The 27149-nt window shown below is 34.4% G+C and overlaps 1 protein-coding gene and 1 long non-coding RNA gene across 2 annotated transcripts in view; one reads left to right on the forward strand and one right to left on the reverse strand.

Annotated features, from left to right (window-relative positions):
* LOC111514941 (cytochrome P450 6k1) lies at positions 1-25202 on the reverse strand. Its single transcript, XM_074173945.1, has 5 exons — positions 23821-25202; positions 19867-20828; positions 7114-7326; positions 6695-6943; positions 1-319 (listed from the first exon to the last, which is right to left on the reverse strand). The coding sequence occupies exons 2-5, from the start codon at positions 20723-20725 to the stop codon at positions 141-143; spliced, it is 1500 nt and encodes a 499-aa protein (XP_074030046.1). The 5' UTR covers positions 20726-20828; positions 23821-25202; the 3' UTR covers positions 1-140.
* LOC141481777 (uncharacterized) overlaps positions 317-27149 on the forward strand; it is a 31291-nt gene continuing 4458 nt past the window's right edge. The window contains exon 1 of the long non-coding RNA XR_012465169.1: positions 317-2418. This is a non-coding gene — a long non-coding RNA (uncharacterized lncRNA). The remainder of the gene's footprint in view (positions 2419-27149) is intronic.

Raw genomic sequence — 27149 nt, forward strand, 5'->3', positions numbered from 1 at the left:
TATCATCAAACTGATTTAATTTTCATTATGTTCCTGTTTTTTTTTTGGGAAAATTACTGAATATTCATATAATTGATGGGTTAAATACAAATTCAAGGAAGGTTAATAATAATTACGACTTCAAAAGCAGCATTCAGTGTTTAGTTGATTTCTGCCCCGTAGTTTCTCAGTATCATTGGAAGACCAACTTTAGACAGAACAGCTATACATTTTGGTTCAAATTCCACAGGGTCAGGTGTCTTGTCACATTTTTCAACCTCAAATCGTGAAATGATATGAACTAAAGCCACTTGCGTACTCAACAGTCCAAATCTTTCACCTGGAAAAACGAAAATAATATTAATCATTTAACATTTTATGGTAAGATTTTCATTAAAGAGTTCCCAAAAACCCAACATGTATTTCACTATACAATGGTATTCATACTACCTCAATTCCACCGAAATAATGCTTTATATGAATCAACAATTTGAAAAACATTATATTCTACCCTCCTAATAATTGATAATTTCACCTGAGTATAGGTATAAACTAATCAGGAATTTCAACATTAGCAAAGAAATTACCCAGTTTTCGTAACAACTGATTACCAATGTCAAAATTGGAAAAAAATAAAGGGAAAGTATCCAGTCATTTGGTAATTCAGTAAATATTCCGAATTCTCAAATCTTTGGATCTCCAGTCATTCGAAAACATTGAGATTCATATGTGACACTCTGCCAAAAAACAGTTTAGAAAGAGGAATTGGTCTTCACTTTCAAAAAACCACTTCTGTATGCTCTTTTATTCTTTAGAGAAAGGTTTTTCTCGTTTGGCCAATAAATAATAATGTTGCAAAAAAATGAAGGAGCATGTCAGTAGTTTCTTGAAAATAATGATCAATTTCACATGTCTAAACCATCTTTTGGCATAGGGGCATGAGTTCAACCGCCACTATAACACGTTACTTCTGGAAGAGAAAGGTTTGAAACTCTATATTTTGAAATGCTTGGAAATCAATAGATTCAAGTATTCGACTGTATACGAGAACTCACTAATTTTTCCTACTACATGCTCATTCTAATGAGTTTGTTTTTGAAATTTCTTTCCAATGTTTAAATTTCTGATTAGTTTTTACCAAAACACAGATGAAATTTTCAGTCATTAAGTGGGTAGGTAGAAAGTGACACAATTGGATTTGATTTTTTTTTCAATAATTGTGTTATAATTATTCTTAATTTCATTCGGCTCAAGTCAGTCATTTTTGTGTTTTTAGAATATAAAAGGATCACTTTCCCAAATACCAAATATCTAAAGAAAGCTAAATATAGAAATTTCATTGTTTCCATTCAATTTGTAGGCGAAATTCATGAATACGACAGATTTTTCAGATTCCTTATTATTACACTTCAGAAGATAATAATAATTAGGCTTTGTTCATTTTTCAGATTGTGGAATGACTTGGGCTGCTAATACATCTCTACTGATGACCCAAATAATTGATCTCAAAAATATGCCTAGAGTATCGTGGATTTATCTGATGGTAAACATAATAAAACAGTAACCAATTGTGAAAGTCATAGAGAAGCAGATGCCGACAGTGGCCACATATAAACAATGGTGAAACTGAAACAAGATATACTAGTAAAGGCAAGAAAAAGAAACAAAAGAAAACATATCAAATAAACATGAAACAGTCGTAGAAAAGATGAAAGAAAAAAATACATAAAAGATTGGTGAGAACAATTTTTGACAGCATAGAAGAAGAGTGGTCGCAGATTCTAACAGCCATCATTGGAGAAACAGAAATTAGAAAAAGATAAATTGGTTTGTGATGACTGCAAACAGACCCTAAGACAGGGGTACAATGCAGATTCTGCACTGAAGTAAATTCACAATTCGAGAACACAAAAAATACAGATCAACAGCCGAGAGCAAACCCTTCTCACACATTAAATGGTTTACAGAACATGTGCGTGAAAGCCAATACTTGCTTCAAACTATGAAAGAAGTGGCCTCTTCAGATTAATAGACAACAGGTTTCTTCCACCACCAGTAAAAGTAAAACAAACAGTTCATGACTGGGTTTAGGATGCTGCACTTAAATGCTGCTCTCAAAGATTTCCTGCAAATGCCTTACGATTATTTTTGTCCGACCCGACGATAAAATTGAAGCTATCAGGTCGAACATGCAAAAACGTATCATGCTTTCGTCACCATATAAAAGTAAAGCACTATACGGTGCTTCCGTCAAGTCACTAAATCATCACATCGAGAAGATCCATAAAAAAGTAAACACCTACACATATGCCAAAGTTAGGCCTTTGAGAGTCGCTGCTCGTAGTGCTGATGAACTAATGTACATTTTTCAAAATTTGGAGGACCACGATGTTTAATGGCTCGATGAGAACGGCGTAGACTTTCCAAAATCGGATGAATGTGAGTAGACACATAACATTGAGCAGCAAACATCCAATGTCACTGAAAACTTAGAATCATCGATTCGGGTGTCATAGACTGAAAACTGTTTCAAAGTTCGTTTTGTTCGTAATATCAGTTGAGATTATAATATTTGTACCATACTCTTTGTTGAATACCTGGTCAAAAATGTTTTGTTTAAATGAATATAATGTACGTTACAGTACATCTTAAATCTATTTTTTTATTTCTAGAGTTATAACTGATGTTCATGAATCAATAAAAAACAGAATACATTAAAAGAAAAATGCATATTACAATGTTTACGTAAACATGGGGGGGTGAGAGGTTTGCTTACTTTTGCTGACAAGGGGGGTGGGGACATCCTCGAAGTAAAAGAATTAAATAATACCAAGCAAAATAGTACAATTCCATAATAGTAGGGACTAAATTATCAGCAATATTATTGCATTTAAACGAAAACATTGTTGTCAAGGTTGTGATTCTATACTGATATTTCATCATCATTTCTCCTCATATATTTAGTATAATTTCTGTACCCTACTGCAAGAGTCAGATTAAGGCAAAATCGTCAGTCATTTTCGAGAATCAATCCCTAGTATTTTGGAATTATATATGAAGCTGAAAGCTGTCTACATAATACAGATTAAAAAGAGAGTACAAAAAAATAATTCTATCCATTTTAATAATTAAATAATTTTCACAAAAATTTATAATTTCTAGACGCGTTTCGCTAACGCCGTAGCTTCCTCGGTAACTACCGGTATTAGCGAAACACGTCCATAAATGATAAATGGTTGTGAAAGTCGTTTATTCATTATCATGGATAGTGTTATTAGTTTTCATCATTTAACGGGTCAGTTAGTTCATAAAAAATAATTGAAGAAAAATACACCTGGAAAGAAGTTGAAAACTTTTATCGAGAATTAAAAGAACACGAGTGCCTACAAAAAACCGTACAATTTTCAATAGAAATGAAAAAGGCTTACTCCTGCACGATACAACAGATGAGTTAAGTAAATGGGCAGAGAATTTCCATGATTAATTAAACGATGGAAAAAGGAGAGATGAAAATAGATCAAGAAGTATAAGAAAATGACAAATACAAGACCCGAGGCTGAGAAGGTGAAGGAGACAATGAAGAAATTGAAAAATACTGCAAGTGCGGAAGAAAGTGGAATATCAGATGGAATACTGAAGGCGGGTGGAGAAGACCGAGAGAAAAATAGCTCGAATTATTTTAAATGTATAGTAGAATAAAAAATGCTACAGCAAGGGAAAAATGCTCCTATGTCCAACACTTGTTGAAGTGTACGTGCAGTTTTGAAAGTCACTCTTATATTCAATTTTTTGAATGATCAGACCAACCCATTGGTATATATAGGTTCACATGGTTCACATCTTTCTCTTTTCGAATAGTTGAGGCATTACGAAGAAACTCTCTGAATTTTCGTTATCTAATTAATCTATCCACTATGTTTGATGGATACCCTCTGCTTTCAGCGGCCTCCCTAACAACTTTTTTCTCAATCTCATGCCAGTCTATGGATAAGAAATTGTAGTCCTGCTATTTTTTGTTGTGGGCAGTAATCTTGCCAGGGATATACCTGAAAGTGCTTTTTTCTATATACATCAAACTCTAGATCTAGACCCTTATCGACATTTTTGATAACTAGTACATCCGGGAATATTTCATTAGTTCGGAATTCCATTGTCTAGTATGATATAAATTGATTGGAAATCCCTGAAATATCTATGAAAAATTAAAAAGATCAGCTGAAAAATAACAATTATATGAACCAAAAAAACTGAAATTACAATGGAATAAAACACAAGTAGCAATCAAAAAATCAAAAAATTGAACTATTAACACGAGATGAAAATTAAAAAGTGTTAACAAGAAATGAAAATTAAGAATTCAAAGATTTCAAGCCGAGTTACTTCACGACGTTTCGATTGTTGTATCCACAATCGTCTTCGGGTGATAACTGGAATGGATAACAGGAATGGTATTTTTTTGTTATTTTCAACAACTTTCAGGTATATCCCTGACTGCTCATATCGTTGCCCACAACAAAAATTTGGCGGGACTACAATTTCTTGTCCATAGACTGCTCACATTTCCCTTGAGCAAAAAAAGGTATGAGATTGAGAAAGAAGTTGTTAAGGAGGTGGCTTGAAGCAACGGGTATCCATCAAATAGAATGGATGAATTAATTAGAAAACGAAAAGTTAGGGATTATCTTCGTAATGCCTTGAATTTTCGAAAAAAATAAGCTTCAAAATTCATAGTGCTTCCTTATGAATCCAAATACACCAATGGATTGGTCCGATCATTAACAAAATTGGATGTAAGAGTAACTTTCAAAACCGCACTTACACTTCAACAAGTGTTGGGCAGTCCAAAAGACAAGATATTGGAAAAAGAAAAGTCTGGGATTTACGAAATAAGCTGCAAAGATTGTGATATGTTGGTCAAACCAAACGGACTATATTAGCTCGCTACGAGGAAAATGTTTTGCATGTTTTGTTTCATAGACCGAAGAAATCTAACATACCATAGAGAACGACCATAGAATAAGTGATAAATATTCAAAATATGCCGAGACCGTACATGACAACAGATTTCTGGATGTCTTCGGAAGCTCAGAAATCGAAAATTATGGAATGTGTCATATGAATAGCGACAAAAGTCCTATTTCAAACAGCCCTTCGTTATAATAGGGAATATGCAGACAATTTTTTAATTTTTTTTCATTCAATATTCACTTCATTTTGATATATAAAAAAAATAAACATAGCTGTAAGAAAAGTAATTATTTTTTCATACAATCTTAAAAATATTGGTTTAATTTGACAAGTTCAAACGCTCTTATTTCTCGCGCACTTGAGGCGTGACGTCATAGGGCACGTCCTGTCAGTTTATTGTTTACATTGAGAGTTAGTTTGATAGTTACCAAGGTGTTTTAGTTTAAATGTCGTGTATTAATCATGGAAGAAGAAAAAAAGCCATTTTATAGATATTGCATGGTACCAATGTGTCCAAACACTATAAAAAGTACACCAGATGAAGTTTCATAACCTTGAAGTTCATAACCTTATTTACGTATATCATACAATGAATATATTGAGGGAAATAATTTTATAAGTGCATGTATGCATAAAAAGAGATTTACTAGATTAAAAATACCATGTTTAACAATAATTACCTTGCAGCTTTTAATCCCTTAACCTCAGCAGATGTAAAATCCGGATTTGACGCAAAATATGTGGTCATCATGAATGCATCTATTTTTGCAAGATTATCCGACTGTGCTTTCACAAAACCGTTATCCGTCATTGCTGTTGATGACGCTTAGTATTTCTTGACATTAGAATAATAGAAAACTAAGCTAGAATAGCAATACAACCAATTTTTCTCTCCAACACAACCTGAATGTATGAAAATAAATCACAGGTGACTGACAGGACATGCCGTATGACGTCACGTTTCATTTCGACCAATGGTGAGGAATTTTACAAAAATGAATTTCGCTCGTAAATTTTTCACTTTTTGATTTATGTTTTAAATAATTAAATACATATTAAATTAAAAAATAACGAACTGGGTGTAATACTAGGACCTTAAAAGCTCAGGAAAAAAAATCAGGTTATTTTATTTTTTATGCATATTCCCTATTCTAAATAAGAAACAGATAAATAGTTAAGAAAAAATATAGGGGATAGTCACCAACATAGAAGAAATACATAACAAATTAAAGGTATCAAAAAAACGATAGTTCAGTATAGGAGCAATAAAAGGTAGTAATTAGGCCACTAGCATATAAAAACACTAACACAGTAGTGAAATTCAGTCATAATAACTAGGGACGCTAACTTGATTAGCGATACGCGCGTCGAGAGACTGTAATTTTTGTTCTGATGTTGGAAAAATGTTTTCAATAGATTCATTTCACGCCAGAGGTTTCACTCACATATATCATTTTGTGTATACCAAGTGCCCGTAACACATGTTCGCTTGAGATTGATCATTAGTGGATTGAAGATATAAATGTATACTCTACGAGAATACATTGAAAGAAATAATTCCGTGAAGTTAGGAATTATCCCAAATAACCAAAGATAATCCAAATACTCTCATTGACACTGAGATAGCTTTCCACTTATATGTAATATCTTTTTCCCTTAATCATCTAGACCGCCCTTTTGCAGATGTCTTGCTATCTGTCACAGCAAAATACAAAGATACAAAGATACAAAATACAAAGATACATACCCAAGCAATTTCTGGGTCCATCTCCAAATGGAATGTAAACAAACCCAGCTCCATTGATATTTTTCTTTAGAAATCTATCTGGATCATATTTTTCAGGATCTGGGAAGTGTGTTCCATCCATATGCAATCCATATATAGGAATGTATATTGGTGTTCCTTTCTCAATTATTAAATTGGTATTTGGTACTTCATAATTTTCTTTGCAAATACGATCCAAAAATGGTATTATTGGATATTTTCTCAGGGTTTCTGCGAAAAGAATTCACTCAATTCAATATGACATGTTTCTATCAAAAATAATGATGGAATGATTTTACATTAGCACCTAGACACCACCTTAATAAATAGTTATCATATTTAACATTTCAGAGTTTGCCAGATACGTTCAATGCTTCAATATTTATGTAGGAAACACTCACCGTTAATACACATCCTCAAATACTTCATTTCTTGGATTGCTTCATAAGTAACTTCGCCGTATTTTCCGATAGTTTCAGATATTTCCTTTCTGAGATTATCTTGTATATCTTTATTGAGACATAACTCATGAAGAGTGAAAGATATAGCGGCACTTGTGGTTTCAAATCCTGCTGCGAAAAACATTATGGCTTGACCATATGCTTCGTTCAGGGCTGAAAATGGTTATTATTATTTTTCACATTCAATTGAAAAGGGGGCACAACTGCCGTATTCATTAATAAAGGCCATGCGGCAACGGACACAGTGTTCTGATTGTCCTCAAAGTAGGCTCTCAATTTATTTTATCAGTGACGGGCTTCGTTCATATTGTTTGGATTGAAAGACCTAATACAAGAGCTATGTATCCAGATTTCATTAATGTTGATCTCTTTCCGCTGAAATCATTTCTCTTCCTGAATTTATATCGCTTTTCTAAATAGTCTTGGATAGTAACTACTTTGATACAACGAACGTGTCATCAACGTTACGCAGTCAATAATATGGTTTCACGTTCGCTAAGGCACTTTGAATTTTCCCATAAAAAAGGTTGCTACCATAGGACTTGAAAGTCTGACCATTGCGTTCTGATCCATTTGTGGATAGAAAGCACCATCCCACTGGAACTACGCCAATGATAAACAATGTTCGAATAGAGCGTTTTTGTCTGCCGAAACCATTGTATTCAAAAAGACTATATTGAAGCTCACTAGGATGTTTGCTGGATCTAATCTCATATCTTTCGTCTTCTCAATAAAATGTCCTGAGTCTTTAACGAAAGGCTCTATTTTTCCAGTGAGCGGCTCAAAAGTAGCTGAACCTATTGTGGTTTTGAGCAGCGTTTTCGAATTATCAACAAAACCAGATAAATAGACAAGATTATTCGTCCTTCACATAAATTAAACCTTACGATTTCAACTTAACTTTAGTTTCAAAAAATAATCACATGTTTTGCTATGACAGTAGCTTCTCGTTACGAAAAAGCTATTTGGATAGCGAAATATGTCGTAATATAGTTTTCAAAAATAAAGTTCGTGAAGATCAAATCGTAAGCTGTATTTTATGAAATTACTATGAAATTAGTCAATAATGAAATTTATGAAATCATTCAGAAGATTATTCGTTCTTTTCAGAATATTGGTGGTTGGATATCGAATGAGTTACCTATACATCCCTGTATCTAATAAGATGGTAATTTTCTCTAATCTCTTTCTTCCAGTGTTGTGTTCGCCTCAAGTGGTTTTGCGCCAATCAAGATCCTTGATGGTGATTGACAATGTTTCATGATGAATTTCACTAGTTCGGACTTCCATTGTCTACTATATAAAATGATTTGAAATCCCTGAAACAACTAAAAAAGAAGTATTAAAAATGAATAGCTTAAAATAACAATTATATCAAGCAAAATAAACCTGAAATAAAATGATAGTGAAATAAAATACAAGTAAAATGAAACAATTGAACAAAAATAAATCAAAATAAAGAAATGAAAAAAAGAAAATAAAAATAAAAAGTTGAAAGATTCCAAGTCACGTTAGTTCACGACGTTTCGAATGTTAGTATCTACAATCGTCTTCGGGTGATAACTTTTTTCATTTCTTTATTTTTATTTATTTTTGTTCAATTGTTCTATTTCACTTGTATTTTATTTCACTATTATTTCATTTCAGGTTAATTTTGCTTAATATAATTGTTATTTTCAGCTGATCATTTTTCAATTCTTCTTTTTTAGTTGTTCCAGGGATTTCAAATCATTTTATATAGTAGACAATGGAAGTCCGAACTAGTGAAATTCAAGATCCTTGATGTTCCAACACGGATTTCCTCAGCAATAACTTACGGAATCCCCGATTTGATATTCACGAGGCTGAAGTCATAGATGAAGTCCGTTACCAATGTTTTCCTATCATACTGGGGCGAAATATGTTTCGGGGTATCACCGAAACTATTGTATTTGTATAAATGTTATTTGGTGAAGATGCATATCGTGGTTTTCATCGTATCCGCCGAGACATTTGGTTTTATTTATATCGAATTTCCAAATTCGATATAGTCAAGTCCGATAGCTCTTTGTTGACAAGGGCTACATCTTTCCCATAAAAGCTAAGATCAAACTTTGAGTCAGAATGTATAGGAAACCAACAAGAACCCCAATCACCAGTCACGGCAAGTAAGGGGGGGGGGTTATTGAAACTTCAGGTGAGATACCCCCAACAAATCTGTGTACACGAGAGTCTACCCAAAGAACTCAATCATTTAAATAAGGAAATGAATATTTGGAAATGATTTTCGAAATATTAATCTCTCTCAACTACCTACACAGTAGGGTCTGGTAAATGTTTGTCGAAAAAAAAACACTTCTCCAGCTAATATCACGCTGGAAATTGAATTATATCCGACAGGTATTTATGCAAGATTCCTCACAGAAGATAGTCTCGCAGATGTTTCTCGTTCATCCAGCAGCATGACCATGCTGAAAGCATTCAAGTAGATCACCTGGAGGCCGCAGTTTTAGGGTATTACCTCTTGTCAGTACAGGAAATATCCTACCCAGACAGCAAAATGTCTAGGACTCGATTATTTTCAACACGGCTCCGCTACATACAGTGCATTCCATTCAAAAGGAGCCACCCTGAATAACTTTTGCTACAATGATTTTCAGGAAAAATTGAAAAAACACGTCAACAATAGTATACAGTTGACATATTCACATTTAATGTTACTTCCCCAATCGCATCCCCAGAGCATGTCATCATTTTTTTAAATAGATCACCCTGTATTGTTTCGCATTATCCGATGCTCCATGATGACAAGATTTCGACGAAGTATGAGACACATGGTCTGAAGTTAATGGTTCCGGGGCTACAAATTATTTGAGTTGAAAACGAGCCACCCTGAATAACTTTTGAAACAATGATTTGCAGGAAAAATAAAAAAACAGGTCAACAATTATACAGGAGGCCACATTCTGAAATATTCGTTCTAGATACAAATATGGAAGCAATAAATCAGAAAAAGAGCTTTTTTATCAATTCTTGATTCAAAATCTGATAACTGAACAACGATAAAAATTTCTATAGTGAATGTTCAAAAACATTTCCACCAATTTCCATACAATGGTACAAACGAGCTTCCACTCCCGCCCTCATATGGTTGAAAATCTTGGGAGTTATTTCTCTGCAATGCTTCATGATAGTCTGTCTCAAATCTTTTAATATTGTTAATTCTATCTCATACACTTCAGACTCAAATGACCCCATAGAAAGAAATCTACAGGAGTGAGATCTGGAGAACTTGCTGGCCATTATGTAGGATCTCTTCTGCCAGTCCAGCGACCAGGAAAATGAGCATCCAAAAATTATCGCACTGGAGCTGCACAATGAGGAGGTACACCATCCTGCTGAAAAATTATTTCGTTTTCAAATAAATTTATATCCTCCTCAATTGCCCTATTGATGCACGGTGTTATTCGATTCTCCAACATATCCAAATATTTATCACTAGTCAAATAATCATCGATAAAAAAAGGTTCTATGAAGTGGTCACCGAAAATTCTTGCCCAAACATTCATTTTTTGCGGTCATTAGGTTTAAACTTGACGGTTTAGATGAGGATTCGTATCACTCCAATATCGACAATTTTGCCGATTCACCTCTCCATTCAAACTAAACGTAAATTCATCCGAAAAACAAATTTCATGCAAGAAATTCTGATGCAATTTGATCCGTTCAGTGAGACTTTCAAAAAATCGATACGTCTGTCGAAATCATGTTCGTTCAATTCATGAACTAGACTAATCTTATATGGAAAAAAAATTGTACTTATGAAGGATCTTGAAAACATTTGTACGACTGATTCCTGATTCTGGAGATAACTTAGTGAGAGATTGCGATTTTTCCATTAGTCCAACATGCCCTGAAACTGCAGTACACATAGCTTTATCGTTGACAACTACTGAACGGTTATGCTTTTTATTGTTAGCACATCCGGTTTCCATGAATTTGTTCAATAATTCAGAAACGTATTTGTGTCGTATATTTCTTCCTGGATTAAACATCATGGAACATCTGATAATGCAAACAATTGATCCATTTTGAAAAATGGTGACATGCTCTGCAATAGGGAAAGTTATATATAATGTGAATATGTTATAATGTGTCCCCCTGTATATTATTGTTGGAGTGTTTTTTTCATTTTTCCTGAAAATCATTGTTCCAAAAGTTATTCAGGGTTTCCCGTTTTCAACTCAAATAATTTGTAGCTCCCGAACCATGCACTGTATATGAAACCTTCGTCTGAGTGAAAGATTATTAACTAGTAACAACTCCATCTCGTGAACGAAGCCCCAAACGGAGAAGAAACAGCCCATATATCAAAACTCAAACAGAAATCAAAAGTGAAAACCATCGAGGAGGGATGCATATGTATAAGGAAATAAATATTTTGAAATAAATTTCGAATGGTTCACGAGATGAAGTTGTTACTAGTTGACAATCTTTCTCTCAGACGAAGATTTCATACAAAGTGTGTAAAAGCCAAATGGAAAAAATTCATTATTTCGGTTACACATGAAATGTAAATATAATTTGACATTCTACAAAGTGAAAATGCCACCCCTGCCTTCAACCCCCTTTGAATGACAGCTACAACCCTCATTTTTTCAAATGGGAGGTATAGGTTTGTGAAATATCGTTCAAAAATGTTATCGCTTTCAAGTTAATTACAACAATTAAGATAAAATAAATTAAAAACATGTGGTTACCGACATTCTATAAAATACACTCAAAAACTAAAATCTAATGGAAAACGTAATGAAATGTAGAAAACGAAAAAAAACTATGTATGTTTTAATAAAATACACGTTCAAAATGTTCACCGCGAACGTCTTGGCATCATCCTAATCCCTACTAATATTATAAATGCGAATGTAAGTTTGTTTGTTACGGTTTCACGCGAAAACTACTCAACCGATCATCATGAAATTTTGTACACATTTTCTTGGAGGTATTACAAGTAACATAATAAAAAAAAATTTCATGTAGGATAAAAAAATTGTTTACCGTCGCACCGTATTATTCACAGTCACGACAATATACAATCCTATCCAATTAACTATAGTTTCAGCTGTTTGGAATTTTTCTATATTTATTGTTATTTTCTTTTGTTACCCGCGAGCGAAGCCGCGGGTAGAAGCTAGTCTCAAATAAAACTATCTTCTAATATTTAACATATCAGGCGTGACCGACCTAATCGCAAGCGTTATTCGTTTTTTGAAGTCATTCAAATCTGAAGGTTTAGTTTTGTACACATTTCTCTTTACATATCCCAATAAAAATAAATCTAATAATGAAAGATCAGGTGATCGCGCTGGCCATTCAATCAATCATAAAATCTCTGTCCACCGATTGGAAAATGTTGTATCGAGGTATTGCCAGACATTAACTTGGTAATGTGGTGGTGTTCCATCTCGCTGAAACCATATCGTTTCACTGGAACTTGAGGGTTTCCTAGATCAGGATATAAATTTGCTAAACTTGAAATGACATAATTTTGAAGTAGTGCCAAATAATTATCGCCATTCAAGTTACCCTCAATGAGAAAGGGACCAATGGTATGGTTTCCTACAATCCCTGCCCAAACATTAACCTTTTGAGGGTATTGCAGGTGTTTTTCTCTCGTCCAGTGAGGATTTTTCGTTGACCAGTAGCAGCAATTTTGCCGATTAGCATGACCATTAAATGACAAACTACACTCGTCAGAAAACATAACATCTTCTAATTGAATGATAGTGTTATCCAACAAGTACATCATTAGCTCACAAAAATAAGTTCTTCTATCAAAATCGTCTTCCATAAGCTCCTTAGTACATATCATTTTATTGGGATGCATTTTATTTTCTTTAAATATGTTTACTATCGATGTATGGCTAACATTAAATGTAGTAGATGCCTGTTTACTCGATGTATGCGGGTTTTGCTCAAACTCAAGCATCACATCATTGCATTGGCAGCTGCTTTTTTTATCTGCCCCCCATGACCAAGATCGCGAAACTGCTTCTCTATTTTGCTTATTGTTTCTTGACATATGGGCGGTAAATTAGGAAATTTCCCATGAAATAGGCGAGCTACTTCCTGTTGTGTTCGAGTTTTATCTCCGCAACCAATCGTTTGTAAAATTGTTATTTTATGCATTTCTGTTAATCTAACAATTTGTCAGAGTTGTAGTTAACGAACTTTGAACTTAATGAAAAGAGAAATGAAAATTTCTATGTTTTTTACCACTTTTAATTGTAACTAACGTTACCGCAGTTTCGCCCTATATGGACATTCTCAAACTAATACAATAAACTACAATAAACTATTGTATTAGTTTGAGAATGTCCATATAGGACGAAACTGCAATAACGTTAGTTACAATTAAAAGTGGTAAAAAACTTAGAAATTATCATTTCTCTTTTCATTATGATCTCCTACCACGTAGTAACGGCTACATCCATCAATTCACTTTAAACTTAAATTAAAATATTGACAGCTTATGTTGTAACATACAAAATAAGTAGAAAAGGCGTTTCAAACTAACGTTATTTATTTACAGTTTTTTTTAAATGCCATCTAAAAAGAACTTTGCTATGGCTTTTGATTACTTTCTTATTATCAATATCTGTGTATTTTATCGAATTTCGGTAACCACATGATTTCAATTTTTTTATCTTAATTGTTGCAATGAACTTGAAAGCGATAACATTGTTGAATAGAGAATGCGGAGACTTTTCTAACGAAACCGTGTTGAGCTCAATCGAGTCCCAGACACTTTGCTGTCTGGGTAGGATCTTTCCTTTACTGACGAGAGGTAATACCTCGAAACCGCGGTCTACAGGTGATCTACTTGAATAATTTCAGCATGATCCTGCTGCTGAATGAACAAAAAACATCTGCGAGACGAGCCTCTGTGAGGAATCTTGCATAAATGTCTATCGGATATAATTCAATAACCAGTGTGGTATTAACCAGAGAAGTAGTTGTTTTGCGACAAACGTTTACTAGATCATACTGTGTAGGTAGTTGGGAGAGGTTAATACTTCGAAATTCATTTCGAAATATTCATTTTCTTATACGTTTCCTTATATCTCTCCTCGATAGTTTTCACTTTTGATTTCAATGATTTGAAAAACGCTGAGAGTGCCATGCTATTTTCAAGAGGGTTGAACGGCTCAGAAAAAGAATGTCAAAGCCTGCCAATCAAAAAACTCTCCTGCCAATATGAAAAGTGTACCGACAGTATCGAAAAAGTTCTAGAGAAACACAACGGGAAATCGATATGCAGGTAAATTGAAACCATCAGAGAAAGTCTAAGCATAAATAAACAACCCAGAGAGCCTTCAGCAACATCGGGAGTTCAAAGAATCCCTTGTAGCTGTGGATTGTTCGATATTGGAACCACGTAGAGAAGTGTAAATACCTGGCACCCTGAACACGAAAGAAGTTGTCGCTTCTGGCATATCGGCGAGTCAGCAGTAGCGAAACATGCACTTAGAAAAAATACGTATGTTATCACTTTTAAAGAGACCTAAGTTCTCGATAGAACCCAGAGTTACTATCACAGACTGTATAGGGGGCAATAGAAATTCAGAAGTATAGAAATAATTGCATTCGGATGGAAGAGGAAATCCGTATCAATGAAATCTGATTACCTGCACTTAATTGCTCTCGTATCATGTTGTTCAATTCAATAATGAAAACGAAAAGAGGCGCAACACGAAAGAAATAAAATCGAGAACCCAAAGCAACTATGTAGTATCGGATTTAAGAATAACCAGAGTACTTCGTCCGTTGCATAATCGTCTTCGATAAAGTCCATCATGATTATAGGTATAAAAACCTGCAGACCACGGCCAACAAACCCGACACATTTATAAACGTCGTTCATTAAAAAATTGCAGGAACTTATCAGTTTTTGTTACATAAACGGATTAGGCAAATTCAGTGAACATTTATCTTCATCACCATACCCAGGTTACATCAAAAGTATCAAGACAACAGGATTTGAGAAAGAACCAACGTTTCAGTTCGGGCTTCTATATTGTTTTTGATGGTACCACGATCGAGAGTTATATGTCTTGATAGCGTTGAAAGAGAAATGGATGACGTTTTGAGCGAAGTATCACTTGACTCCTATATCAGAGTTGAAAAGTTAAAATGTGATCAAAAAATGTTCTCCTCAAACTGGAAATCGATGAGTCCTAGCGAATTTTTTTGTGAACGTCAAATATGAGAGATAGAAATATCAAATTTCTTCACAAGCTGATGCCCCCGACCTCATTGGTGCCAAAATCAGAGACCCCTGTGATGATTCAAAGGTTTTTTCAGATTCTGCTGAAACAAAAATTTCTCATGTGCATGGTTATCTTTGATTCATAGGAATATCGTTTACTCATAAATTTGTTATCTCTTGTTATCAGTAAACTATTTGCCTCCTGGGAGCTGTATTTGCACCTTTGCATTGCCCCAGCTATGGTATCTGTTGTTCAGTCCTAGTTGGTTCAGGTATCCTCTTAATGAACAGTGTGAAGTATAGCACTTGTTTTGATCTGACCCTTGTTTTTTCGATACAATTTTATTCTTGAATAGTCCGTGTGTATTTCCGGATTTATTTTTCCAGTACTTTTTATAATTCTTATAGACCCACTTCTACAACTGATTCCATGTCAAAGATTTTGTGACCCCTGTATTTGGTTCAAGACCTATACATGGAAGGGCATACTCATCAGCTTTTTCGTTACCTTTAATACCTGATAGTTTCCCAAAGCAGTCTTGATGACTGTGGAAATATTGATCTTCTCAGTTTGTTGAGGCCTCAAATCAATAATCATTAAGTAAAGCAGGATTGCATACATTTCAGCCTAGAAAACTGATATGTGCTGACCGAACGGAAAACTGAATTGGAAATTTCTCCTCACAAAATATATTCCAGCTCCCGTTCAATGTTCAGTTTTCGACCCGTCTGTCTGTATGCCAGATGCTCTCGGAATGAACTGACGTGACACCACATTGCTTCTATACGCTTCGGACCATTTATTAAAATAGAAAAGACACGAAGACAAACTTCTGCGTCACGTCCGCGCCTCGTCTCCACCCGTCGTCCTTTCTATGTGCATCGACGCGAAAGAACACACATTCGTGCATTTCAGATTTTGATCAATTCAGAAATTAGTATCAGGAGATCCATAGAAAACACGTATCGTTGGCAAAACCATGTTGAAAAATGTTCGACTTGTTTAAGCATCAACTGCTCCAAAAATGTATTCAAGAATATTTTAATATTAATTAGTTGAGTTATATTTATGATGAAATTCTCTGGAGAAAAATAACCTTCAGATAACATTATTAAATGAAAAGGGGAAACGATAGTTACTTCCGAGTTACAGAAAATGTTACAGAAATATAATTTATGATTGGTCACTTGTAACTAACTTGATGTATCCACGCAGGATGAATATATAAAATAGCTCAAAATAGATGTCTAGACGCAATGGATTATTGATAATATTTGTTTACGGTCGCGCAAACAATTCTATTAATATATTCATTATCGACAGTAAAATATGGTTCATTTTTAGTGTATGGAAAAATATTTTTGAAACACTGTCCAAAGTCGAATTATCGTATATTCACAGTAATTCTGGCTTGACTTACTGACCTACAGGTCAAAATAACAGCAATGGTAGAGCTTGTGATTCACTACTTGAATCTTATTTATTTCACAAACACTCATTTTTATTTTTTCAAAAGAATACATTTTTATATAATTCAAAATTTATGCGCACTATATTTATCAGGTCACGTTTCGTCAATAATAATGAGACAATAATAATAAAGCATACTATGAGAGCCTCTGGTGTTTTTCATCACAATATTTTTTTTATCAAAAAACAATATTTCGAGGTTACTATTTCGTTATGTGTTTCAGAAGAAATTATTTTCATGTTGTTATCAAAAATGAACAATTTCATGACAAAAATCAGAATGTAGAATAGATTCAATGGGTTGAACATAACAAAAGGCCAACTTCCATCTTCAATTAACGGAGTGGAATGTTTTTTAGAAATACAAAGAGAGGAGAGGAGAAATTACAAAGTGATTGTAATGGCTCCTCGAAATATTAAGTTACATATTATTGAGAGATTGATAGAAAAAAAGACGTGAGAATAATCGGAAAAACAGGATTTAAAAATCAAAAACAATAAGCACGTGGATGAACATACTACATCCATATTTAAGACTCAGAATTCACTATGGCAGTTGAAAATAATAATTCCCTTCTACTTTCGAACATTCTCATCATTCTCTAAAAATAATCTAACAATTATTTTAATTGTTCAGCAAACGCCAGGTCATATACCATTGCAAAGACCATTATCATCCAGCTCTATAATTCCATTTCGAATTTTAAAATCCACAGAATTTTTAATCTCACCAACATTTACGAGAGTCACAAACACACTTATGGGATGAGTGAATGAGTTCAAATTCCACCTCTTTCAAAAGGTTTTCCCAAATTCTCTGTATTTCAATTCAAGTGACTGAAGACCCATATACAAACGATTATGGATATGACATCTCTTTGTTCTTATCCCTTCAACGCTACTAATATGCGGAATACAAATTTGTCGGGTTCAACAAAGCGGTGCCAAACTCTGAAACCGACTCGGCACAAACCGCCTCGTTTGTCTTTAGGCCCAATTCACACAGAATCGACGTCTGGCAGAGACGAGGCTGTTGCATGGCACAGACGTGGCGGAAGCGTAGCATATTTGATGGACACAGAGGAGCGGGACAGTGGCGAGAAAGGACTTTACTAACCTGCCAGGCCTGATTTTGGGCAATAATCAGCAAGATCAAAATAGAATAAACAAGGATATTTGTGAACTTCTTCGCAAAATTGTATGTTGAAGTCTACATCGTCCCGCATTTTTGAGGATGAACACGAAGAAAAACATGGCAAATAACTGGAGTGCCCCTTCTTATACGCCACGAGAGACTGCAAAGAGTCGAAGAGAGAGCGTGAAGGCGGCCGCCCACGCCACGTTACTTCTGTGACCATTAGACCATTTGTTTACATAGGAGAGACACGGAAGGGACAAAGGTCCGCGCCGCGTCTCTGCCAGACGTGCGTTCTGTGTGAACTGGGTCATAGTCTGAAGCCTACACCGACCACAAACACAACGCATTCACAATTTAACACCAGACAGCGCTGTTTCGACTCGTCATATGCCTCGTCAGTGGTGATAGGCTGAACCACGAATGCATTGAGGAATTGGTAGCGGTGGTAGTGCGCCCGACTCACGATCGGAAGGCCATGGGTTCGATTCCTGCCTCGACCAGATATTTTTTTCGAGAGAATTTATCTGGTTGAAGCTGGGATGAGTCTACAACCGTGTTAGAAATCACACGTTAAAAGGTAAGACCTCGTTAGTCCTTAGCTCGCACAAGTTTTTCAACTTCTGAGAGTTGTCGTTCGTATGGGGGCGACAACTGATTAACGGAAAAACAGATTTTTCAAACAGATTGCTTACCAAACTGCCCTTGAAGAACAAGCCTAAGTAAATAAAGATGCTGACATTTTCCCTCATGAAAACGCCATCTATGGGGTCGACAGAGAACCCAATCCTTAAATATCCAAGATGAACAAGGCTTCCCGAAGTGGTCAATTGCAACTATAGATTTTGCTTTTTCGGGTATAATCCGAAGTGTTCGATGAAATTATTTAATAGTAGCAAATTTTCATAATTTTCCTAATAAAACTTTTAGCGATATCTAGCGAAGCAATTTCTGGAGAAACACCCTGTATAGTCTATTCTAACTTTGGAATATTAAAAATCCTCACGAAGTTGGGTCGGTTTTTTAAGGAGTGGGGTCAGTTTCGTAGGTTGTGGGGCAGTTCGTTCATCGCAGAAAGTTTCTACATCGAAAAACAATAACTTCTTGTAGACTAGAGCATAACCAAGTTCTAACATTCGATCGAACTTCTAAATATGATTATCATATATTTCAAATGAAATCAAGGAATAAAGTTATTTATCAGGTTTATTGGCCGTAATCTGCAAGTGGTTATGATCAACGTTTCGTTTGCATTAGGCATCAACAAATACGATGAGTCAACGGGAGCAGTGCTCTAGTTATCCTCACAGCACAGTAGTTTGTCGGACATACTTGAAAATATCAACAAATCAGCAATAGTCAAATATACACTCAGAGAAGGCCCTCACGTTATTGCGTTCGAACAAACTCAAGTGCTCTTTGAGCAATTAGAGCTACTATCCAAAAATAAATAGGGAGGTGGTATAAATTCAAAAATATAAAGACAATTTTAACAGAAGAGAAGAGGAGAGCATGAACATAGATACATTCTGGCTACCTGCAGTGAACTGTACATGTATCAGGCCAATAAATGCAACTAATATGAACTAAGCCACGTCCAACACAGATGGAATAAAACCGGAGACCCGTTCCTTGGATGATGCAGTATGTAGTATGTACTGTAACGACAACCAGAGAACTTCGCCGTTGCCCCATCGCCTTCAATAATATACACGGCAGTTGTAAACGGCGCGTGAGGCATGAAAGATTCGATTTAATTTGAAATTCAAATAATGTAACTGATCAACAGTGGAATCCATTGTGCTCTCAGAAAACTGAGTGTAAAAAATAATCAATTACCTGATTCGCGTGTCTGACTAGCCTCCTTCAAGTCATTGATCAAATCCGCAAAATCCCCCATTTTCCTCTTGCTCAGCTTCCTGTAGCTTATGGTTTCTGAGAATACTTGGCAAAAAAATTTTATAGAACTTTGGTTTATAAAATCAACTCGAAAAGTACCCACCCACCGTGGTCTGAAAAAATAAATTACGAAAGCAAAAGCATTCCTCCAAGAGAAATCAAACATATTCCTCCCAAATTTTCGAAATTCTGTATCCTCATCGTCAAAGCACTTGGATTCAATTCCGAAACAACACTTTGCTATGACATCTGTCGAATATTTAGACGCCACTTCCTTTGCTTCGATATCTCCCAAATTTTTCTGTAAGTAGTCAACTAAATTCTCGCCCACGCTATTCACAAAAGTGAACATACGTTTAATTTTTCCCGATGAGAAAACAGGGGTGAGTTTGTTTCTAGTTCTTTTCCAAGCTGGATTCTTTTGTAAGAATGTGAAACTCGCCATAATCTCATCATGTGGAGGTGTAGCTACGCTTCTATCGGAAAAGTATGAAAAATCTTTAATTAGGACGCGTTGAATCAGTTTAGGACATCTAACCATCAGATAGGGTTCATCAAATGCAAAAAATCCAAGGTACGGCAAATCTGTTGTGGAATAAAGTGTCTTTATCAAATCCGCGAGGTTTTTCCTCATAAATAGAATGTCAGAAAGATTTCCCAGAAAAGGGACTGGCTGAGGATTGAATACTCCTCGTTTTTTCCAATAATCGAATTTTCTTGTGCTATATTTCCAGATAAAAATTCCTGAAGTTAGTATGACAATCAAAAGTTGTAAGATCCATGAGTATACATATGACATTTTGAATCCAAAGACAACGAAACTTGTAGAAGTTCTAGAAAACTCTAAGGTAAGTTGAAAGTTTCAGTGATTAATTTTTATGACTTCTTTGGCTACTGCTAATCTGAAAAAGTATGAGAAATAATCACATCAGGTTTCACTTGAATTCAGTATCATGGTATTGAAACATTGTTGCTGAATATTCTTTCGATACCATTTGAAGTCTGAAAAGTTCTCATAAAATAAAAACTTCACAGACAGAAAAACCAAAAATATAATTCAATGTTCTGTGTATTAGTGTATAACATATCGAATGTGCAATTCACTTCCATATCTGTTTTTAGAGAGACAGGTGGATATTATTGAAATTGGTGACATATGTGAATCTTTATAGGTATTTGTGCGACCTGCTGCTAGGTGGGTAACATGGTAGGCTGTGTAACGCACAACGCACAAGTTTTACATTGTATGGTGCGTAATTATTCACGACTAGACCATTTAGAAAAAAGTTCAAATTGTTTCTAAATCATTTTAGTGGAGACGATGTCTCCAAATATATCACTCGAATACGTTCTCACTTTATGTAGGTCCTTTTTTAAATGCTGCAGAAAAAGTTTCGTGTTTGGTAAATAACGGATCACTGTCACTAGTAGTGAAAAACATATGACCAATATTTTTCAACCGATTAAGCCTAAGTGTGGCGAATGAAGGTTCCGTCAAAGCTTTGAAATGGAAAAATAAAGCCAAGAATTGTAGCTTTCCAATTGTAATGCATATTCGTTTTATTGAAAATAGGTTTGTCTCGATTTGCCTGTTACAGTTTTTGAACAATATCCTCGAATATCTCTAGAATATATGTTGAATCTTCCATAATTTCAGCATATTCTGTATCTCCATTAGTCATTTCCATTATCATGTCAAGTTAAGCCAAAGTATCAATACAGAAGACATTCTAAATTACTTTATCAGTAGGAGATCGACCTTCACACATCAGATAACTTGATGGGACATATTTTTTCACAAACATAATTTATTAACAAAGATGCCTATGATAACTTGCCTGTCAAAAAGTTTATATAATTATTTTTAATTGAATTAATTTCAATCCATTTCCTTTCATCACCTTCACTCTCTTTATAACCGAATGATTTTCATCTCAACTATATGCCTTATTTTTGTTCATGACTATCTGTCAAGCAGATTTCAACAGGTAAGTCAATATAGCCCTATCTGTTAATCAATCGAAATTGATATCATAAGTAAGATACTTCAATTACAAAACCAATCGTATAGGCTTGCCTGCAAAAATTTTATGAAAAGTTATTCTGCGTTATTTGCCACCATGCTGGTCTTTCTTAACCCAAAAAAATTCCTGAACGATTTATTTCAATTTTATGTGGCTTCATGCGACTGATCAAGATTGCTTAAAATTTGCCCTGAAAACGGGGGTTGGCTTTTAGACGCTGATTATTTTAAACAATTTGATTCATTGTGAACCAAACACTCTTAAAAATTGCACAAATCATAGATAATGAACATGAAGAAGTATTATTAGAATCTGAAGATGATTCCGATAGTGAATTATAAAAATTATAATTTTTTTATATTGAATTTATCAATGAATTTTATATACTTTCTAAAAAATACTTTTAGTAACATAAATGTATTGAATTTTATTCCTCTATGTTGATGATTTATTTAAGTATACTGAAATTTAATAAGTAATACTAATTCTTCGCTGCTTTATGGCATTTATTTAATATTAAATGATAAATAAATTATTCTTTATTTAATTTCAAATTAAAAATATAGATTTTTATATCATTTTCAAATTTTTTAATTTAGCTGTAAAATTTAAAAAATGTTGAATTTTTTTTATATACCTAAGTATCAAATTATTTGTTATCGAATATTTCATAGCTGTAAGTGTATATAATATGAAATAATACAAAAATTGTGATCGAAAATAAAGTTACAATAAATTGAAGTTCAAAATTACTCTCAAGTGTAAACAAATGCTGTCTCTGTCACTCACGGATAGCGTGCAGCTGCCATGTTGTGTCCTGCTCTATCCCACGGACCTCAGACGCTCTACTTCCTCTCTCGCACATATCAAATAGTTCCAATTGTAACATTTTATACAATTGGTTTGTAATCAAAATATCTTACTTATGATAATAATTCTGACTGGTTAACGTATCGGTATAGTTACCTATATATTGATTGAAATCAATTCCATATAAAATAGCTTGTAAACTTTTCGATAGACAAATTATCATGCTTGTTAATAAATTATATTTGATAAAAAATATGTCTCATCAAGTTATATGATGAGTGAAGGTCGATTTCCCACGGTCTCTTCTACTACACGGAATGCTTTTTTAATTAAGTCATTAACAACAATAATGTCGACAGAACATTAACATCGCGAATACCATCAGTATCATTTTCATAATAAAAACACACTTACAAATATTACTAACACAACTCAAGTAACCAAGATAAATTACAAATTAATTTTCAAAACATTCATCATTCATCATCAATGTTGCAACGCCAGATTCTCCAATTGTTGAAACTTTGAGACAAGTCTGGTCAGTGGCAAGAGCAAGAGCTCTGAGAGCGTTAGTTATTAGGTATCCAGATTTTTAAGTCCTATTGAAAGTTTTGCTGTGGCTATATTTTCCACTAATATTATTGAAAATGTCCAACACACACAAGATCAATTACACTCGTAATTAGAACTGATAAAGACTGCTTTTCTCAGATATATTTTCTCAGATATATTATACAAAATGTCAGATTCTGATATTCGTGGTAAACATACCCTGAATAACATTTTCTTTTCATATGAACCTCTGATGATAATTGTATAGAAAAGGAAATAATCTTTATAAATCTTGGTTAAGTAATCAAAATTGGCACAAATTGGAACTTACTTTGCAACACTATAAACATTTATCTCCCAAGAAAGGTTACAATCAAAAGTGTAAAATTTCGATAAATTAATGGTTTCATTTAGTGATTAATTATTTTTTATTACATCATATCCACTAAATGAATCTGGAAGATTCAAATTCATGATGATCAAATATTAAACAGTGTCAAAAACTCACCCAGTATTTTTGAATATATTTCTAAGAATGACAGGTAGATAGATGTCAATGATAATAAGCTTTTTGTAACTTCTGTTGTCACCCAAGTCTTTATATTTTTTAAGTCTGCATTATACGCGATTCGGTAAGTATTGTGTATCAGCAATTGTGTATTTTGAAGAAGGTGATTTCGGGTTTGGCGGGTATCTATTGTTTCGGATCACATTACAGAGTGTATCAACGATGTGTTGGTGAACGAAAGCAGCTCTACTATTCGGAATATTTCATTGGATCTTAATATCTTATCCTTGTTTTTGTGACTATGGTTAAATAATATCGCCCAAGTTTGAACACTACTTGACTCCATTACAATAACTACTTGTAGAACAACCTGCCTCTACCTATAATGTCATAAACGACATTCAGTACTAACTAACTAGGAATATTCTTGATGAGGTTTCTAACGACCACCCATGTGCTATGTTGTCAAAGCAGCTCAACTATAAATAGTAATGCTACAAAATGTAATCCAGGAATATACGTTACACGCCCTCTTCATTTCATTAGTTTCCATGTGTTTTCTGGTCTCACCTATAAGAAACATTACTTTCAACAGTTCCTCAAGAACTGGCGAAGACGTTCTCGATCTTTTTTCAAGCAGTAGAATGCTAGGAATGCTACGAGCCGAAAGGTCAGTTTTTGGGGTAGCATTATAGTTCAAAATTATTAGAAATGAATCTTCACTATTTCTCACAGTTTTCATCATCAATCCAGTCATTTTTGACATTTCAGCTATTTCAGACTTTGTAGGTACTTTGTAACCTTCAAACGTACTGTTCTTATTACTTGAATTACAATCTAATGAAATCTGTAACTTTCTTACATATTCAAATTCAGTCTCCGCTCCCTCACTTGTCTATCATTCTTATAGCTAACAAGAACAATAACATCAAAAAAATAACTGTACAGTTTATAAAATGGTATGTAACATTTTCCCTCTCAGTAATGAGGAACCCATTACACATTTTTCTCACATCTAATCCGCAATTCATTGCTGGTCGGCGAAAGGTTCCCAACTTCGTATCGATATCAACCGTTTTCTCTCAGCCGTCGCCGTCAGGAAAAACTGCGGATTTAATGCCTTTAAGCCAGGCATTTCTGGGTGAATCTTCATCGACTATAATGACTACGTCGTCGACTTTCAATGTTATTTGAAGGGCTATTTTCACGGACTTCCCCAGCTTTCCTCAACATCCTCCCTTTTGAGGAGCTACGGGGATCTGGTTCCCTCTTTCAGTAATTTCCCCCACCATCTTATTCCATTCTATCTGTAACAAATAATCTTTTAATTCTTTAGCTGTACCTTTCAGATAGGTTCCATTATCGGAGTTATTGCGTTGTAGGCATCCTCTCCTTCCCACCAGTCATCTGATAGCTAAAAGTTCAGAATCTGTGGTCAAAAAGCTAGATAATTCTAAATTAACAGCCATTGAACTTAGACATGTAAATAACACTCCGTAGCATTTTTCATGACTTCTATGGACAGTGAACATCATAGGATCGAAATAGTCTATTCCTGTAAAAGTGAAAGGCCTGCCCTGCATTCAGTTAATGGTGACACTCCCGGGACTGCTGGTCTTACCCTCAAATTTTTACACATCTGGCACGTGTTCCAAGTGATTTTAACTGCTGTTCGCGCTGTCAAAACCCAAAATTTCTTCCTCACCTCGTCCAGAACCAAGTCTTGTCCATGATGACCTATTTTATTATGATAATAGTCGGGCGAAATCATTTTGTTGTCAAAAATTATAGGATATTCAATACAATCATCAATGATATTTCAAATCTTCAGTCGTCCATCTACCCTTAAAATTCCTTCCGAATATAGAAAAAGAAATAGCTTGTGAATTCTGCCATTTTTAGGAAGAGTAGACTTCTTCTCTAAACAAGTCTTCGTGTTTTTTTTATTCTGAGTATGTTGTATCAATATTTTTCTGGTGAGGCAATTTCATCAGAAAACAAAGTGGAATAAAAGGTTCTTTTGTAATTTAAAATTTCTAGTACCCACTCTCAGAATTCATGCAGTTGTTCTCAAAAGTCTCGTATAAGAATAAAAACGACTAATATTTGGCAAGGAATCGAAAATAATATCGTTACTCAAAATAGTTACTACAACATATTCTTTTTTTTTCTCAGACAGAATTTTTTTTTCCTATTGAATTCAGCTAATATATCCTCTTCATTTTTGAATTCGTTCAACCATCTAGTCCACATTCATTCGTTATATCATCGAATTCATCATTCCATTCTAGATCCATTCTTCATAAACTTGCATCAAAATTTTGGCTTTGATTGTAAAATAAGTTAGGAACCTTTAGAGAATCAAATGAAGACATAATAATTTTGAGTAAACCCCCCTCAGTGATCTTCAATTCATTCAAAAATAATTATGAAATTTTTGTTACCTCCATGTTAAAAAGAGAATTATCGTCATTTGGGTTCCATAATAGTCCTAGGACTCGTTCAATGGGTAATTTTTTCTCTAGATCCAAATCCTTTAATTCCCCGTCTCTCAGACTGGAATCGTTTTTTCAAAACTTCTTTGTAGTTACCGGTTCATTTTTTCATCTGAAATCCTCCTCTTTTGTGTACCTCTTCTATAACATCGGAAATTATCTTCACGGCTTCATCTGTCTAGGTAGTCAATAACATAATTCTGTTCGCTAATTGCTCCGGCTGCACCAAGAAATTCTTCTTCAAATCCTTCAGCATTTTTTCTCACGATATATATGTCGAAGGTTGAGGATGAAACGGCTCCAAATATCAAAACGTTTCTCCAATACTCTTGAGGAGTACCATCTTAACCTCACCAAAAGAATCTTTAGGCATCTCGACCTCCTTCCCTGACGTAGATTCGGCGACATATCTCTTGAATATTCTCTTTTCTCTGAATCTTAACATTATTTCTAATAAAGAATTCAACAAATCAGTCCCTTCCAGTAGAGTATCATTAAGACATACTCTATATACTCTATAAACACATCAAATACAAATCTGATTTTCTCTGTAAATACCATGTGTTCTGATTATGTCTGATGTCATTGCATATTTTTTGTACATAGTATTTTCCTAAGTAATTATCTGGATTTTTCAGGTAATTTTAAAAAATTTCATTATCTTTGGATACTTTTCTTTCAACAGAATTCAAACGACTCACCGCAAGTGCTCTTGACTGCTCCAAATTTACCTCTTCTCTCCACAGAAGACCTATTTCCCATTCTCTATTCCTTTCGAAGTTTCTTCCATGATATGAATGGCTGGCTCCTCATCCTTAGAAAGCCTAGATTATC

This window comes from Leptinotarsa decemlineata, unplaced genomic scaffold, assembly GCF_025532065.1.
Source record: "Leptinotarsa decemlineata unplaced genomic scaffold, Ldec_3_MD MMD2_tig00000505_RagTag_RagTag, whole genome shotgun sequence".
Lineage (NCBI taxonomy): Eukaryota > Metazoa > Arthropoda > Insecta > Coleoptera > Chrysomelidae > Leptinotarsa > Leptinotarsa decemlineata.